This window comes from Bos indicus, chromosome X (assembly GCF_029378745.1).
Source record: "Bos indicus isolate NIAB-ARS_2022 breed Sahiwal x Tharparkar chromosome X, NIAB-ARS_B.indTharparkar_mat_pri_1.0, whole genome shotgun sequence".
Classification (NCBI taxonomy): domain Eukaryota; kingdom Metazoa; phylum Chordata; class Mammalia; order Artiodactyla; family Bovidae; genus Bos; species Bos indicus.
In genome coordinates, this window is record NC_091789.1 from 78,760,270 (window position 1) to 78,779,075 (window position 18,806).

The 18,806-nt window shown below is 39.1% G+C and overlaps 1 protein-coding gene across 1 annotated transcript; it reads left to right on the forward strand.

The window, feature by feature from the left end:
* The first annotated feature begins 6,278 nt into the window (after window positions 1-6,278).
* On the forward strand, window positions 6,279-18,058 carry ITM2A (integral membrane protein 2A). The gene is given in 8 exon segments (XM_070783586.1): window positions 6,279-6,642; window positions 14,187-14,318; window positions 16,354-16,482; window positions 16,484-16,549; window positions 17,262-17,372; window positions 17,603-17,753; window positions 17,903-17,944; window positions 17,947-18,058. Coding segments are annotated over 8 exon segments (783 nt in total). The 5' UTR covers window positions 6,279-6,531; the 3' UTR covers window positions 17,988-18,058.
* The last annotated feature ends 748 nt before the right edge of the window (window positions 18,059-18,806 follow it).

The following is an 18,806-nucleotide window of genomic DNA, read 5'->3' on the forward strand; positions in this document are numbered from 1 at the left end:
CAAAGATATCTTAGTATCACTCAGTAATAAGTAATGCAGCCACTGAACCAACTAGACATTTTTAAAAGCATTCTTAGGGCTAAACTTGAATTTCTCTCTTGTATTATTCAGGACTGGAAATTATGTAAAGATTGATCAGAAAAGACATGTTTGGATATTGGTTCTAACTATTTTAAAAGTCCACAGACAGTCTGCAATGAGATAAGAACTTTTACACAACTTAGATGTGTGAAAATTCAATTGTTTTCATTAGATTTTCCTGTTGCCTTAAATAATAAGAAAAGTGACTTTTATAAATGAGGGTGGAGCACATTTTCCTCTTAAACCCAAATTATGACTAAATCATGCAAAGAGATGATGAAATTTATTTCTTATATGTAAGAAAACATTGCATTCCCCCCATTATCATAGCTTACTAGCCTACAAAGTAACCTTAAATGGAGTCAAGAAATGAGTCTACTCCAGCAGGTGGCTGACCAGATCTCTCTGTGAAAATGAAGTGAAAATGTTAGTTTCTCAGTCATGTCTGACTCTTTGAGACTCCACAGACTGGGGCCCACTAGATCATTTGTCCATGGAATTCTCCAGGCAAGAATACTGGAGTGGGTAACCATTTCCTTCTCCAAGGGATCTTCCTGATCCAGGGATCAAAGCCAGGTTTCTTGATTTCCAGGCAGATTCTTCACCATCTGAGCTACCAAGGAAGCCCCATAGTTGTTTCTATATATGCTTTTAAATGAGTAGCCTACAGCCATGTACCCATGGCTAGCAAAGTTGCACAAGGGTTTCAAATGTTTTTAGTCCTCAACAAAATCTTAGGCAGGAATCTCTGTTTGAAGTATGGGCAGGGGATTCTTGCTTCATTTCCCTAGAGAATATGCTAATTATTTTCTCTGCTTTCAAGCCAGCCCCTCCTTAATTGTCTCATTTATTTTAGTGGCAGTAACACAATATAATGGTTGAGTATAATCACTGAAATCAGATCACCTGGGTTAGAATTTAACCTTGGGCAAGTTGTTTGACTTCTTGGAAATTCAGCTTCTTCATTAATGAAATAGGAAATGTAATAATACCTCTCAGCATTGTGGTAAAGATTAAATAACATTATCAATTTAAAGTGCTTAGCACAGAAATCTAGCATTTGATGTTTCCAACAAATGTTTGGTATTGTTATCAAAAGTACCACCATTTTCCAGATCTTGAATTCCCAATCATCCAAAACAGAATTATATTTTCTAGTTTTTTTTAATTTTTTTGACCTTAAAATGATTCACTCCAGCACCAGACTTTGTAAAATATGGTTCTTAAATATTTATGGAAGTTGCCCATTTACTTTCAATATTGCAGCAATCAATGTTTTCCAGCTCCTCTACTGGAATACAGGAGTACCTCCTAACTCATTTCCCAATACACATCTTTCTGTCACATTAATTTTCCTAAATAGAATGCTGGGTTCTTGAAATCATTGTAAATGAGATTGGAATTTAAACATTCTTGGTAGCACTAGCTGTGGGTGGAAGTGCTCTGCTGGATTGCAGAACTGCTATATCCTATTTCCAGATATTTAAGCTCATTTTAGGAAAGGCAGAGGAATCAGAGATCAAATTGTAAACTACCTTTGGATCATAAAGAAAGCAAGAGAGTTCCAGAAAAAACATCTTTTTCTGCTTTATTGACTATGCCAAAGTATTTGACTGTGTGGATCACAATAAACTGTGGAAAACTCTGAAAGAGATGGAGATACCAGACCACCTGACCTGCCTCTTGAGAAACCTATATGCAGGTCAGGAAGCAACATATTAGAACTGGACATGGAACCACAGACTGGTTCCAAATTGCAAAAGTAGTAAGTCAAGGCTGTATATTGTCACCCTGCTTATTTAACTTCTATGCAGAGTACATCATGAGAAACACTTGGCTGGAAGAAGCACAAGCTGGAATCAAGATTGCCAGGAGAAATATCAATAACCTCAGATACGCAGATGACAATACCTTTATGGCAGAAAGTGAAGAGAAACTAAAAAGCCTCTTGATGAAAGTGAAAGTGGACAGTGAAAAAAAGTTGGCTTAAAGCTCAACATTCAGAAAACAAAGATCATGGCTTCTGGTCCCATCACTTCATGTGAAATAGATGGGAAAACAGTGGCTGACTTTATTTTTGGGGGCTCAAAAATCACTGCAGTTGGTGATTGCAGCCATGAAATTAAAAGACGCTTACTCCTTGGAAGGAAAGTTACCACCAACCTGGACAGCATATTAAAAAGCAGAAACATTACTTTGCCAACAAAGGTCCATGTAGCCAAGGGTATGGTTTTTCTGGTGATCATGTATGGGTATGAGAGTTGGACTGTGAAGAAAGCTGAACACTGAACAACTGATGCTTTTGAACTGTGGTGTTGGAGAAGACTCTTGTGAGTCCCTTGGACTGCAATATCCAACCAGTCCTTCCTAAAGGTGACCAGTCCTGGTTGTTCATTGGAAGGACTGATGCTGAGGCTGAAACTCCAGTACTTTGGCCACCTCATGCAAAGAGCTGACACATTGGAAAAGACCCTGATGCTGGGAGGGATTGGGGGCAGGAGGAGAAGGGGGAGACAGAGGATCAGATGGCTAGATGGCATCACCAACTCAATGCACATGAATTTGTGTGAACTCTGGGAGTTGCTGATCGACAGTGAGGCCTGGCGTGCTGTGATTCATGGGGTCACAAAGAGTCAGACACGACTGAGGGGCTGAACTGAACTGAACTGAACTCCACAGCTCAGGACCAACTCCCACTACAAAATTTATAGAACTCACAACAAATAGCATTTCCATGGGTGCAATGGTGGTATGCTTTACAAGGGCAAAATTGTATCTGCTTGGTCACCCCTGTATTCCCATGGCTGATTACAGCACAAGGCAGTAGACACTTGGTAAAGGTAAATATTTGATGGACAAATAAATGAATTAACAAGTTAAATAATATCACAGATGCCACTAGTAACCTTATCTTTGTGTAGTTGGATTTGGGGGGATTTGGGGTCATTCAAAGAGAGTTGACAACGTTGCTTGACATTCAATTATTTGCTGTGTTCCATTCAGTTCAAGTTGTAATAATTTAGTCATTATTTGTCATGTGAGAACATGGAAGTCATTCATAGATTGAATGATGTGTATTCTGATATAGTTAACAACGTTAGGTACTGGTATTTGTTTTATGCATTTGGGCACTCCTATATTAGGTGAATATATAGTGACAAGTGTAAAATCCTCTTCTTGCCCTGATCTTTTTTCCATTATACAGTGACCTTCTTTATTTATCTTTATGGCCTTTGTTTTAAAGTCTATTTTATCTGATATGAATATTGCAACTCCCACTTTTTCTTTTCAGTTTGCATGATATGGCTTTTTCCATCCCCTCACTTTCCAATGTATGTGTGTCCTTTGCCCCAAGGTGGATCTCCTATATGCAGTATACTGTAAGCTCTTGTTTCTTTGTCCAGTATGCTGCTGCATATCTTTTGATTGGAACATTCATCCCACTGACATTTGGGGAGGGGAGAGAGTGATGGATTGGAAGTTTAGGATTAATAGATGCAAAATATTACATTTAGAATGGATAACACAAGATCCTACTGTATAGCACAAGGAACTATATCCAATCTCCTGGGATAAACCATGATGGAAAAGAATACAAAAAATAATGTGTATATGTATATATCTGAGTCACTTTGATGTACAGCAGAAATTAACACAACATTGTAAATCAACCATACTTCAACAAAAATAGAGAAAACAACAAAGATGTTAGTTGGAATCAATATAGCAGCCAGATCTCCACGGTTTCCAAAGACAAGAAACTGAGAGAAGTTGATTCTGAAAAATAAGAAGTTGTTGCTGGGAAGGAACAAGTACAAGAAAGAGCTTAACTGATTTTTTGCTAGATGAAATATGTTCACTTTTCTGGTTGCAGCCCAATAAGCAAGGGTCAGGTTACATTTGAAATAAAAAAAAAAAAAAAAAACATGCAGGAAGTTTTTGCCTTTCATAAATGAACAATAATGATGTGTGTTATTGCTATCCTATGATTCTAACAGAAGCATTACTTATTTATAATGAAAGAATAACAGCAACATCTGCTAACTTGGATAACAGCAGTATATGCTAACTTGAGACCATGCCTACATCACTTATGTCCAATAACAGCAAAGGCCCTTAGAGATGTATGGGTGTTATTCCTAAAAGGCAGTGTGGCTTAAACAAACAGAAGATGGCCCAAGTTTTCAAAATTCAACAGAAAAGTTAAATGCTGATTTATGTGACTATTCCTAGAAGTCTGACCTTTTCCAAGATGATCTATACTCAAAGACTGTTGGAGCTTAAGCAGCTCTAGAAGCTAAAGAATAGTTGAAGGATAAAAATAAAATAGATTATAACTGTGAAACATGACTATATTATATACTAAAATAAGAATTGTAGCATAACCAACCATCTCCCTCTTCTATCCTTTTCATAATTTATATTATGTTTCCTCCTGCATTATCCTAAATGATCCTCACAGCAGCAGGAAGAAAATATTTTACCATTCTACTGAGAATAAAGTGAGATCCAAGGAGATGAGGTGATTTTCTCAATGTCATAAATCCAGCAATTAATCATATACTTCATTGGTTGTCATGAGAATTTGAGTCTATCCATTTGAAAAATAGAAATAATCTTTGCCCTCTCTACATGACCATTTTCCAGGGAAGATAGACTAAAATAATACATTACTATCTCATCCAGAACATTGCACTTGGTATACAGATGTATCAGAGCAACCATTGGTTCAACAATCTATGTGGTATGGATCACAGGGCCAGAATAAGACAGACCCTAGGCTGAGTTGTCACAAATGTGATGACAAACAGTAAGTAACTGCAAAAGAAACATCTTAGGAAATTGATATTTCCTCAGCCTACACTAAAGATTGTCTCAAAAATGTTAACTTATAATGGTCACACTTAGGAAAGAATAAATAAAATAACATAAGACACTGATATTTCTAAGCAAACTCATACATCTGGCCCTGTGTAAGGCACAGGCTTCCCACTGTTCCCCTCCATCTACCTTCCCATCTGTAGCCTATTAAAAAAAAACAAAAACAAAAAAAAAAAAAACGAAGGCTGTTTTCACAAAGTTCCCACAGTGGAGACAGGCTATGCACTTTAGAGTCAAAGAAACCTCAGTGAGAAAAACTCCAACCCAGAATTTCTTGTACAGAGGGGTGGTGACTCTCAATACATTCAAGTCATTTTAATAAGTATATGAGTAGAAGGGGGATTCTGTAGCATAAGTTGGATTTTTTTTTAAGTGCTATTACATTCACAAAAACAGATCCCTCTGTCTCTGGCAGCAGAAATATTTATAAACCCTTTACCACTACTATCTGAGTCACCAACTTCCACAACATGAATTTCATACACTGAGGTTCTGTATTATTGTCACCAAATGGAGAACTGACTGTTAAGAAACAGCATGTGTAAATCAGTTGATGATTTCTAACTCAGTCCCTTTGAGATTATTTTCTCCTCACTAGATCTGGGTTAGCATCTGGCTAGATTTTCTATCCTCCACCCACATTTCTACCTCCCTAAACACATAGCTACACACACACACCCCTGCTTTTCTCCCTATGGATTTCACAGATGGTAGCTGAAAAGAAACAAGTTTTGTGCTGGTCTTGATTCCCTGGCCTGGGAGATTAAAAGATCTGGATTATTTCTGAGATTTTCTATGAACTTTCTACATTCCTGGGTGTTTCCTCATGTCTTACCTGCAAAACGGGATTTGAGGAGGTAGGTGTCCTGTATTTCTGATTTAGGATTGCTCTGGGATAGGAAATTAAATTTTTTTTAAATGTCAAGTAATGGAAAAATGTATTGAAAGAATGAACCAAGTAACTCCAAACATGCTCTGAGTGTTCTTTAAAGGGGATGTATCATTGTAAAGTTACAGAACAGTCCTGGAACTGTGCTTTCAGGTTCTGGGTGGGTGCAGAGAGGAGGAAGCTTGAAATGGTGCCAAGTTACAGTTCCTGGTGCTGTGGGAGGCCAGGTCCACTTTTAAGAAACTATAATCAGGGTCAGGTGCTATTGTGGCCTGGACAGAGACAAAAAGACAGGACACAGCATGCTTCCTTCCAGTCTTGCTCTTATCTGACGGAGCAGAGAGATATGTGGGAGCACACGTGAAGTTCAGGTAAGGAGTTCTGAGTCTCAGGCCATCGGCTCCACCCCATTTATTTTCTACCACTGGCAACTCCCACTTCCATTCCAGCATTTGGACCCCCTCCTTGTCCTTGCTCGGCCCTTCCCTAAGCCCACCCATGATCTCCCACCCAGCTTGAGACTGTGTCTCAAGTATACCCAGACCTGGGTTCCTAGCAATGTAAAAGCAGAATAGGAGAAAGAAGGTGCTGCTAGGGCTAGTGCTATCTTCTCCTCCTCCAAACTGCAGCCCAGAAATCTGATTCCAGCAGTCCCTTATCGCGCAGTCCGAAGATTCACCATGGTGAAAACTGCTTTCAACACACCCACAGCAGTCCAAAAATAGGAGGCGCAGCAAGACGTGGAGGCCCTTACAAGCCGCACGGTCCAAGCTCAGATCTAGACCTGCAAGGTAGCAATCCCTACTCTTCCCCTGATTACCTGCTACTGTCAGGAAGGCAGGGTGGGAGTGGTTTGTGGAGAAGGAAGAAGAAAGGTAGAAAAGGAAAAAAAAAAAAAAAACTACTCTGCAGTTCCTGTGTTCCCTGGCCGTGCTCCCTGTGCTCTACGTTGGCTTTGCCCAGTCTCCCCCATTCTGTCTATCTGCAGCATCTTCCACTTGTGGTGCCCGCAAGTCCCCTAGCATCTCAGCGCTTTGCGCGGGGTTCCCAGATTACGTTGTACATCGCCAAGGAATGTTGGAAGGAGTTTTAGGAGAAGTCCTAGAACCAGATGTCACCTTCTCCAGGGGGACATGTGGGTGGCTAGGGAACAACGAGGAGGGCAAGTCACCCAGTTAACTCCAAGGGCACACATTTTCCACAGGGGGTGGAGTGGATATGCAGAATGAGCAAGGACACAAGATTTAACTCTTCTTCCTTTTTGACGTGTATGAAGTTCTAGGAATTTAAATCTTTCTAGGATGGCTGAGTGCCTGTGGAAGTAGGAAGGGGGCAGCTTTGATTGGCTGTGGTAAAGATTGGGGAAAGTGTCTGTCTGTCTTCCCCCTCCCCCCTCCAATTGGTGTATATTTTCAGTTTCTCCTTGGCCATAGGTGGCCATAAGTGGCCTTAAGCTTTTGCAGCCACCTTCTCCTTTGGTAAAGCAACTGTTATAACTGAAGTTGGTCTTAATTACAATTTGAGCCTGCATACTGTGCCCTCTTACTGCAAAACCCTTGTGTTTTCATAGTGGCATTTCCTGAAGGAAATATTCTTCTTCTGTAGAAGAAATTTTGAGGGTTTTTGTTTTTCTCTCTATCTCTTTTTTCTTTTCTAGTACAGATCAGATCAGATCAGTCGCTCAGTCGTGTCTGACTCTTTGCAACCCCAGGAATCACAACACGCCAGGCCTCTCTGTCCATCACCAACTCCCGAAGTTCATTCAGACTCACATCCATCAAGTCAGTGATGCCATCCAGCCATTTCATCCTCTGTCATCCCCTTCTCATCCTGCCCCCAATCCCTCCCGGCAGAAGAGTCTTTTCCAAAGAGTCAACTCTTCCCATGAGGTGGCCAAAGTACTGGAGTTTCAGCTTTAGCATCATCCCAATCCCAGGGCTGATATCCTTCAGAATGGACTGGTTGCATCTCCTTGCAGTCCAAGGGACTCTCAAGAGTCTTCTCCAACACCACAGTTCAAAAGCATCAATTCTTCGGTGCTCAGCCTTCTTCACAGTCCAACTCTCACATCCATACATGACCACAGGAAAAACCATAACCTTGACTAGATGAACCTTTGTTGGCAAAGTAATGTCTCTGCTTTTGAATATGCTGTCTAGGTTGGTCATAACTTTTCTTTCAAGGAGTAAGCATCTTTTAATTTCATGGTTGCAGTCACCATCTGTAGTGATTCTGGAGCCCAGAAAAATAAAGTCTGACACTGTTTCCCCATCTATTTCCCATGAACTGGTGGGACCGGATGCCATGATCTTCATTTTCTGAAAGTTGAGCTTTAAGCCAACTTTTTCACTCTCCAATTTCACTTTCATCAAGAGGCTTTTGAGTTCCTCTTCACTTTCTGCCATAAGGGTGGTGTCATCTGCATATCTGAGGTTATTGATATTTCTCCCAGCAATCTTGATTCTAGTTTGTGATTCTTCCAGTCCAGCATTTCTCATGATGTACTCTGCGTATAAGTTAAATAAACAGAGTGACAATATGCAGCCTTGACGAACTCCTTTTCATATTTGGAACCAGTCTGTTGTTCCATGTCCAGTTCTAACTGTTGCTTCCTGACCAGCATACAAATTTCTCAAGAGGCAGATCAGGTGGTCTGGTATTCCCATGTCTTTCAGAATTTTCCACAGTTTATTGTGATCCACACAGTCAACGGCTTTGGCATAGTCAATAAAGCATAAATAGATGTTTTTCTGGAACTCGGTTGCTTTTTCCATGATCCAGCGGATGTTGGCAATTTGATCTCTGGTTCCTCTGCCTTTTCTAAAACCAGCTTGAACATCAGGAAGTTCACGGTTCACATATTGCTAAAGCCTGGCTTGGGGAATTTTGAGCATTACTTAACCAGCGTGTGAGATGAGTGCAATTGCACAACAGTTTGAGCATTCTTTGGCATTGCCTTTCTTTGGGATTGGAATGAAAACTGACCTTTTCCAGTCCTGTGGCCACTGCTGAGTTTTCCAAATTTGCTGGCATATTGAGTGCAGCACTTTCACAGTATCATCTTTCAGGATTTGGAATAGCTCAACTGGAATTCCATCACCTCCACCAGCTTTGTTCGTAGTGATGCTTTCTAAGGCCCACTTGACTTCACATTCCAGGATCTCTGGCTCTCGGCCAGTGATCACACCATCGTGATTATCTGGGTCTTGAAGATATTTTTTGTACAGTTCTTCTGTGTATTCTTGCCACCGCTTCTTAATATCTTCTTCTTCTGTTAGGTCCATACCATTTCTGTCCTTTATCGAGCTCATCTTTGCATGAAATGTTCCTTTGGTATCTCTGATTTTCTTGAAGAGATCCCTTGTCTTTCCCATTCTGTTGTTTTCCTCTACTTCTTTGCATTGATCACTGAAGAAGGCTTTCTTATCTCTTCTTGCTATTCTTTGGAACTCTGCATTCAGATATTTATATCTTTCCTTTTCTACTTTGCTTTTCACTTCTCTTCTTTTTACAGCTATTTGTAAGGCCTCCCCAGACAGCCATTTTGCTTTTTTGCATTTCTTTCCATAGGGATGGCTTGATCCCTGTCTTCTGTACAATGTCACGAACCTCATTCCATAGTTCATCAGGCACTCTATCTATCAGATCTAGGCCCTTAAATCTATTTCTCACTTCCACTGTATAATCATAAGGGATTTGATTTAGGTCATACCTGAATGGTCTAGTGGTTTTCCCTACTTTATTCAGTTTAAGTCTGAATTTGGCAATGAGGAGTTCATGGTCTGAGCCACAGTCAGCTCCTGGTCTTCTTTTTGTTGACTGTATAGAGCTTTTCCATCTGTGCCTGCAAAGAATATAATCAATCTGATTTCAGTGTTGACCATCTGGTGATGTCCATGTATAACGTCTTCTCTTGTATTGTTGGAAGAGGGTGTTTGTTATGACCAGTGCATTTTCTTGGCAAAGCTCTATTAGTCTTTGCCCTGCTTCATTCTGTATTCCAAGGCCAAATTTGCCTGTTACTCCAGGTGTTTCTTGACTTCCTACTTTTGTATTCCAGTCCCCTGTAATGAAAAGGACATCTTTTTTGGGTGTTAGTTCTAAAAGTTCTTGTAGGTCTTCATAGAACCATTCAACTTCAGCTTCTTCAGCGTTACTGGTTGGGGCATAGACTTGTATTACTGTGATATTGAATGGTTTGCCTTGGAAACAAATAAAGATCATTCTTTCGTTTTTGAGATTGCATCCAAGTACTGCATTTCAGACTCTTTTTTTGACCATGATGGCCACTCCACTTCTTCTGAGGGATTCCTGCCTGCAGTAGTAGATATAATGGTCATCTGAGTTAAATTCACCCATTCCAGTCCATTTCAGTTTGCTGATTCCTAGAATGTCGACATTCACTCTTGCCATCTCTTGTTTGACCACTTCTAATTTGCCTTGATTCATAGACCAAGTTCCTATGCAATATTGCTCTTTACAGCATAGGACCTTGCTTCTATCACCAGTCACATCCACAGCTGGGTATTATTTTTGCTTTGGCTCCATCCCTTCCTTCTTTCTGGAGTTATTTCTCCACTGATCTCCAGTAGCATATTGGGCACCTACTGACCTCGGGAGTTTCTCTTTCAGTATCCTATCATTTTGCCTTTTCATACTGTTCATGGTGTTCTCAAGGAAATAATACTGAAGTGGTTTGCCATTCCCTTCTCCAGTGGACCAGATTCTGTCAAATCTCTCCACCATGACCCGCCCGTCTTGGGTTGCCCCACGGGCATGGCTTAGTTTCATTGAGTTAGACAAGTTTGTGGTCCTAGTGTGATGAGATTGACTAGTTTTCTGTGAGTATGGTTTCAGTGTGTTTGCCCTCTGATACCCTCTTGCAACACCTACCATCTTACTTGGGTTTCTCTTACCTTGAGCGTTTGGGTATCTCTTCACGGCTGCTCCAGCAAAGTGCAGCCATTGCTTCTTACCTTGGACGAGGGGTATCTCCTCACCGCCGCCCTTCCTGACCTTCAACGTGGGATAGCTCCTCTAGGCCCTCCTGCGCCCGCGCAGCCACTGCTCCTTGGACGTGGGGTTGGTCCTCCCAGACACCGCCCCTGGCCTCAGGCATGGGGGCATGATGTTGCTCCTCCTGGCTGCCGCCCCTGACCTCAGATTTGGGGTGGCTCCTCTCGGCCGTGCTATGGCGTCGCAGCTACCTGTGCTATGGCGCACCGGTCGCAGCCGCCTGCGCTATGGCATGCCCGTCAGTACTTCCTTTTTGAGCAGTAGCCCCTCTGCTCACCCTCTCCCATAGAAAGATCTGAAACAGGTCTGACCTTGTAATCTAATCTTCTAGTATTGCCAGTAACTGGGGGAGTTTCTCCCCTGAAAATGATAGCCATTGTCTATTTATTCCATTTTCTATTTCCTTTAAGCATCTAGCATGTTTTCAGTGTTTGTAAACTATTCGTTATTCCCCCTGGTAAAATTTCAATGTTAAAACGTACAGTGATATATATTTTTATTGTTCTATAAAATCTGTGCAGTATTGGAGCTTACAGACCTGCCCCAATTTGCTTGTTCTCTCTATAAAGTCTTTTGCATTTATAGTGGAGATTTCAAAAGACCTTAAAAAAAAAAAAAATGAGAATCCATGTAGTAAAACTGATTATGCACACAATTTGAAATGCTAATGAGCCTTTGCAGAATTTTTATCAGGGAAACTTTCAATAATTAACCCAGCAATCAAACTAGCTGTTGTTTATTGCACATTTCAGAACTCAAAACCACCCACCTTGTATTGTTGAGGATTTTTTTGTAAATAATAGAAGGTCAAATATGTAACTGTCCTACTTACTTTGTAAGGAGAAAAATGGCCAGATTTTTTGGGGAGGTCTAATTGGATGCCAGCAGCTAAATATTGTCACAAAATAATCTTTTTTCCCCCTCATCACCACAAACTTCATGATTTATTGAATTCAGTTAATATGCAAGCAATATGTCTACTAAGCCTGTGGTGTTATGTAGAATAAACAAAATTTAGCATGCACACTGTGATTATATTTCTTTATTAAGTGATGAAATTCCCACAGGATCCTGATTTGGCCACTGTAAAACACTGATTCACTGATTCAATAATATTTGACACATTGTATTGTGAGGTACTGATAAGTTCATAGGAAATTGAACATGACAGAATAGTATGTCAGAGGTTGTGTACAATGACTTTAAAAAAATGTTCAGAGGGAAATGAACTGTGGTGACAACTCCCACCACACCAAAGTCTTGCAAATTTAAATGAAAACAAAATCCTGATTCCTAGTCCATTCTTCCATCCATGGGCAATAAGATTGTTTCCATATCTTACTTACTATGGTGGGAAAGTTTATGAAATGGGCACTATAGTACTTAAATCTTGCTTAGTAATAAAATTCCTAAAATATTGAAGGGAGAAATAAAATTGAAGTGCAGATTTCTCTTCTCAGATCTCAGTGAAAAGAAAAAAATAAATTCCTTTGGGAATTTCAAAGTAAGTCATTTTTCTGACTTGTGAATATGTCACTTCATTTTTCTGGACCTCAGTTTAATCATCTAAAATATAATTTCTAAGCCTGTAGCTCTAGGTTACAGGTATTCACAATCATAATTGATAATATTTGTAGTATTTATCTAAGGCTATTTTTTAATAAAAATAATCTAAATTTCTGAAAATGTTTATGACATAGAAAGCCTTCAAGGCTTATAAAGTATTAATAGAGGGCTTGAAAATAAATAAATGTAGCTAAGAAAATGTGAATACTAAATTTCTTTTAATTTTAAAGGTAAATAAATTTTAAACAGTTTATGAAATGATTGCCTCTCCTTAGAATCCATACATTTGTTTTCACCAAATTAATTAAAGTTTAATTAGCATTAAGTAGTTATGAAAAAGAGCTAATGGCCTGAAAGACTAAAACAATTCTATTTACATACCAATTTGAATGATTATCAGAGAATAAATTTGCTGACTTTATTCATTCTACCCTTCACTAATATTGCTGCTTAGGACATTGTGACTTTAAAGAATTGAACTGAAGGGCCCCTTGGTCCACTGCCCTGAGAAGAGTACAAAGTTAATTGGTTGCTTGTTTGCTTTGGATTCTTTTGTTCCAGTTACTAAACAAATTATGCATGCATGCTAAGTTGCTTCAGTCCTGTCAACTTTTTGGAACCCCTTGGACTGTAGTCCTCCAAGCTCCTCTGTCCATGGGATTCTCTAGGCAAGAATACTGGAGTGGGTTGCCAGGCCCTCCTCTAGGGATCTCTTCTCAGCCCAGAGATAGAACCTCATCCATCAGCAGGAGAGTTCTTTACCACTAGCTCTATCTGGGAAGCCCAAACAAATGATAGATTTAACAAAATTTTATAGTCACTTTTACACACACAGCTTTGTTCCTAAGTATCAATGTACTTTAAATCTAGTGTTTTGCCCAGAACATAAAAAAATGTTATTTTATTAAAAGCAATAATCAGCCATATAATATTGGATGACATTAGGAAGCCCAATTTCTCATTAAAATTAGTAGAAAGTTGCTGTATAAAACAGGGAGCTCAGCCTGGTGCTCTGTGACAACAAAGAGGGGTGGGATAGGATGGGAGTGGGAAGAAGGTTCGAGAGGGAAAAGACATATGTATATTTATGGCTGATTCACATTGTCATATGGCAGAAACCAAACATTGGAAAGCAAGGTAAACACATTGTAAAGCAATTATTCCCCAATTAAAAAAGAGTTATGAAATAAATTTAGTCTTCAATATTTTAATTTCTAAAATAGGGGGAAATGGTACATGCCTACTTTATAGAACTCCTTTCTTCCTATAGAAGTTAATTTTCAAAAAACAGGTTATTAAAAATCATTTAATAAACCAAAGGTTGTTAATTCACTTTTAATTTGGCAAATAAGTTGATATACAAAAAACACTAAAGAAACTACTGTATTCCAGAAAGTTAGTGATTATATCACTGTACAAGTCCAGAAAGTAATGGGTTCCATTTAATTAAAGACGAAAACATTGCATAAATGCATGGTTATTTTCAGCTGATTTTAGAAGTATATACTTTGAAATAACTTTATATTTGAATTTGAAAATGCCAGAAAAAAAGGTTATTATAAATTGGAGATGTTCACATTTTTAAACATCAAGAAGTGTCTTGAAATGATTTTTAGGCTACGGTGACTTAACATATATCTAAAATATCTTGGGTTTCAAAGGCAGTAAAATGTATACAAAAGCAACTATGTGTCTAAAAGCACAATTTGTTTTCTTTGTTTGTTTGTTTCTAATTTTGCTTTTGAATACATAGGAACTCTGAGTTGCCACCAAGGAAAAAGCAGGTTCCTCTGGGAGATGTATGCTTACTCTCTGAGGCCTTTCATTCATCTTGGCAGGACTTACTGTTGGTGGAGCCTGTATTTACAAGTACTTCATGCTGAAGGTAATATTAATGAAAGTTATTATCTTTTGGATTACTAATTGTTACGTATTTCAGATCAGATCAGTCGCTCAGTCGTGTCCGATTCTTTGCAACCCCATGAATCGCAGCACGCCAGGCCTCCCTGTCCATCACTAATTCCCGGAGTTCACTGAGACTCACATCCATCAAGTCAGTGATACCATCCAGCCATCTCATACTCTGTCGTTCCCTTCTCCTCCTGCCCCCAATCCCTCCCAGCATCAGAGTCTTTTCCAGTGAGTCAACTCTTCGCATGAGGTGGCCAAACTACTGGACTTTCAGCTTTAGCATCATTCCTTCCAAAGAAATCCCAGGGCTGATCTCCTTCAGAATGGACTGGTTGGGTATGCTTGAAGTCCAAGGGACTCTCAAAAGTCTTCTCCAACACCACAGTTCAAAAGCACCAATTCTTCAGTGAACAGCCTTCTTCACAGTCCAACTCTCACATCCATACATGACCACAGGAAAAACCATAGCCTTGACTAGACGAACCTTTGTTGGCAAAGTGATGTCTCTGATTTGAATATGCTATCTAGTTTAGTCATAACTTTTCTTCCAAGGAGTAAGCGTCTTTTAATTTCATGGCTGCAGTCACCATCTGTAGTGATTCTGGAGCCCAGAAAAATAAAGTCTGACACTGTTTCCACTGTTTCCCCATCTATTTCTCATGAAGTGGTGGGACCGGATGCCATGATCTTCGTTTTCTGAAGCTTTAAGCCAACTTTTTCACTCTCCTCTTTCACTTTCATCAAGAGGCTTTTCAGTTCCTCTTCACTTTCTGCCGTAAGGGTGGTGTCATCTGCATATCTGAGGTTATTGATATTTCTCCTGGCAATCTTGATTCCAGCTTGTGTTTCTTCCAGTCCAGCATTTCTCATGATGTACTCTGCATATAAGTTAAATAAACAGGGTGACAATATCCAGCCTTGACGAACTCCTTTTCCTATTTGGAACCAGTCTGTTGTTCCATGTCCAGTTCTAACTGTTGCTTCCTGACCTGCATACAAATTTCTTAAGAGGCAGGTCAGGTGGTCTGGTATTCCCATCTCTTTCAGAATTTTCCACAGTTTATTGTGGTCCACACCGTCAAAGGCTTTGACATAGTCAATAAAGCAAAAATAGATGTTTTTCTGGAACCCTGTTGCTTTTTCCATGATCCAGCGGATGTTGGCAGTTTGATCTCTGGTTCCTCTGCCGTTTCTAAAACCAGCTTGAACATCAGGAAGTTCACGGTTCACATATTGCTGAAGCCTGGCTTGGAGAATTTTGAGCATTATTTTACTAGCGTGTGAGATGAGTGCAATTGTGTGGTAGTTTGAGCATTCTTTGGCATTGCCTTTCTTTGGGATTGGAATGAAAATTGACCTTTTCCAGTCCTGTGGCCACTTCTGTGTTTTCCAAATTAGCTGGCATATTGAGTGCAGCACTTTCACAGCATCATCTTTCAGGATTTGGAATAGCTCAACTGGAATTCCATCACCTCCACTAGCTTTGTTCGTAGTGATGCTTTCTAAGGCCCACTTGACTTCACATTCCAGGATCTCTGGCTCTAGGCCAGTGATCACACCATCGTGATTATCTGGGTCATGAAGATCTTTTTTTGTACAGTTCTTCTGTGTATTCTTTCCATCCCTTCTTAATAAATTCTTCTTCTGTTAGGTCCATAACATTTCTGTCCTTTATCAAGCTCATCTTTGCATGAAATATTCCTTTGGTATCTCTGATTTTCTTGAAGAGATCCCTAGTCTTTCCCATTCTGTTGTTTTTCTCTATTTCTTTGCACTGTTACGTATTTAGTGGAAACAAATCATTCTGTGATGGTCACCAGAGAAACAGTTTAGGGAAAGTTTTCAAATTACCTTTCAGTATAAAATTGATTTGTCTTCATGGTGATGACTGTAATCAACAATCCTCAGCTTGATAACTGGTACAACAAACTGATTTGAGCTTGAGAAATGGTTTAAATGTTAAGGTAGTAAGTTTTAGAAAGTTTTGATTGTCAGCTTTTGTCTTTTAGAGTACCTTCTACCATGGAGAAATGTGCTTCTTTGATTCTGAGGCTCCTGCAAATTCCCTCCAAGGAGAGGAACCCTACTTTCTGCCTGTGATGGAAGAGGCTGACATTCGTGAGGATGACAACATTGCAAATCATTGATGTGCCTGTCCCCAGATTCTTTGATAGTGACCCTGCAGCAATTCATGACTTCAAAAAGGTGTGTTTCTCATTCTTACAGATATTTCTGAATTTCTTTTTTCCTTGAATTTATTGATATTAAATATGTTGATAAATGTAACTTCTTACAGCAGAGCCTTTTTCATTCTTTTGCTATTGAATATACATTAATTGATTTTGAAAGGTTGTAGATGCTTGTTCTAATGGTAGTTGAAAAATCTGCAGCATTGATACTCTCTAAATCATACCTAGATAGCATATTGAAAAACAGAGACATTACTTTGTCAACAAAGGTCCGTCTATTCAAGGCTATGGTTGGACTGTGAAGAAAGCTGAGAGCCGAAGAATTAATGTTTTTGAACTGTGGTGTTGGAGAAGACTCTTGAGAGTCCCTTGGACTGCAAGGAGATCCAACCAGTCCATTCTGAAGGAGATCAGCCCTGGGATTTCTTTGGAAGGAATGATGCTAAAGCTGAAAGTCCAGTACTTGGGCCACCTCATGCGAAGAGTTGACTCATTGGAAAAGACTGATGCTGGAAGGGATTGGGGGCAGGAGAAGAAGGGGATGACAGAGGCTGAGATGGCTGGATGGCATCACCGACTCGATGGACATGAGTTTGAGGGAACTCCGGGAGTTGGTGATGGACAGGAAGGCCTGGCATGCTGCAGTTCATGGGGTCACAAAGAGTTGGACATAACTGAGCTACTGAACTGAACTGAAATCATACCTAACATTTTCCCCTCCCCAACAGGGCATGATTGCTTATCTGGACTTGCTGCTAGGGAACTGCTGTCTGATGCCCCTAAATACCTCCATTGTTATGCCTCCAAAGAATCTGGTTGAGCTCTTTGGCAAACTGGCAGTATGTATTTTGGATGTCAACTCTTCCAAATAATATTGCTTCCACGTTTTAAAAATTAATTTGAGCCAAAACATTCCATTTCACTGAAATAATTTTCAAATAAAAAATATTTCATGAGCTTAAAACTGTTCTAAAAGCAAAGTCTATATTAAAAGTGTATCTGCTATAGGTGAGAATTTAAATAGTGGTTTTAAGAGTTTCTCATTTCAGGCTTTAAAAAAAAAATTTAGAGTGGCAAATACCTGCTTCACACTTAGGTGGTTCATGAAGATCTGGTTGCTGTACAAGAGATTCGTGATGTTAGTAACCTTGGCATATTTATTTACCAACTTTGCAACAAACTCAAGTCCTTCCATCTTCATAGAAGGGACCTGTTGCTGGGTAGGCAATTTATTCCCTCCTTCACCCTATATTATTGAGACAGTGAAAGAGAGTAGGGATGGAATACAGAGAAAGTAGAGAGCAAATTTAGATATATTTTTATTTACACAAAAATGAAAAAGCCCTTTTCTTTGTGCATTTCCTCACAGGTTTCAACAAACATGCCATTGATAAGTGCTGGAAGATTAGACACCCAACAAACTTATTGTTGAGACCAACATTTGTCAAGAATAAAAGGCAACAAGAAATGAGCATATTTAGTAATAGGATCAGAGATTTACTATATGACTTCAACATTAAAGTGTATGGGATACTAAAGATATTTATTCATGCATTTACTCTATGGCTTATATTTTTTAAAGGGGGAAAAAACCTACTAACCACTTCAAGCTTTTGCCAATTTTTAATTTAATAGGTGTTACTAGTTTTTTGAAATGATAATGAAATAATTCTTACCTTTTTCTTTTGAATTTATGCGGTTCAGATATCTGAAAGCAGCATGAATGTGTCAGCTACAACACTGACAATGAATTCCATCCTTTGTATGTATATGTGTTTCTAAGTAAGCTCTTTAATCATATGGTAGAGTATGTTTTAAATTTAAAATATTTAAATTGTTTGACCTTTTTGTGTAAAGCATGCCAAATTGCTCAACCTTGTTAAGTTTCATTTTGTTTCTCATTTTGTGCTACTTTCCTGAATTTAGAAATTATATCTTTACATAGCTGCTCAGTGTTCTGTAATAGATCTGGTTTATATGTGAAAATTTTTCCTAAAGAAGTTATTTTCCATATTGCAGTGATTTTTTTCTCACTGATAACAGTATTGTGAAATCCACAAAACTATGTAAGTACTGAATGCTATAAGGAATTTAGGTTGTATAAATTCTACAAACCCATAATAAATGTTACCATATTTGACTAGTGTTCATTTGAGGGACACATAATATGAATAATTAGCATTACTTATTAAGCTTTGGTATACCTGCAATAAATCTAAAATTATGAATCTACTTTGCCTTTACTCCCGTGTATGCTAAGTCGCTTCAGTCAT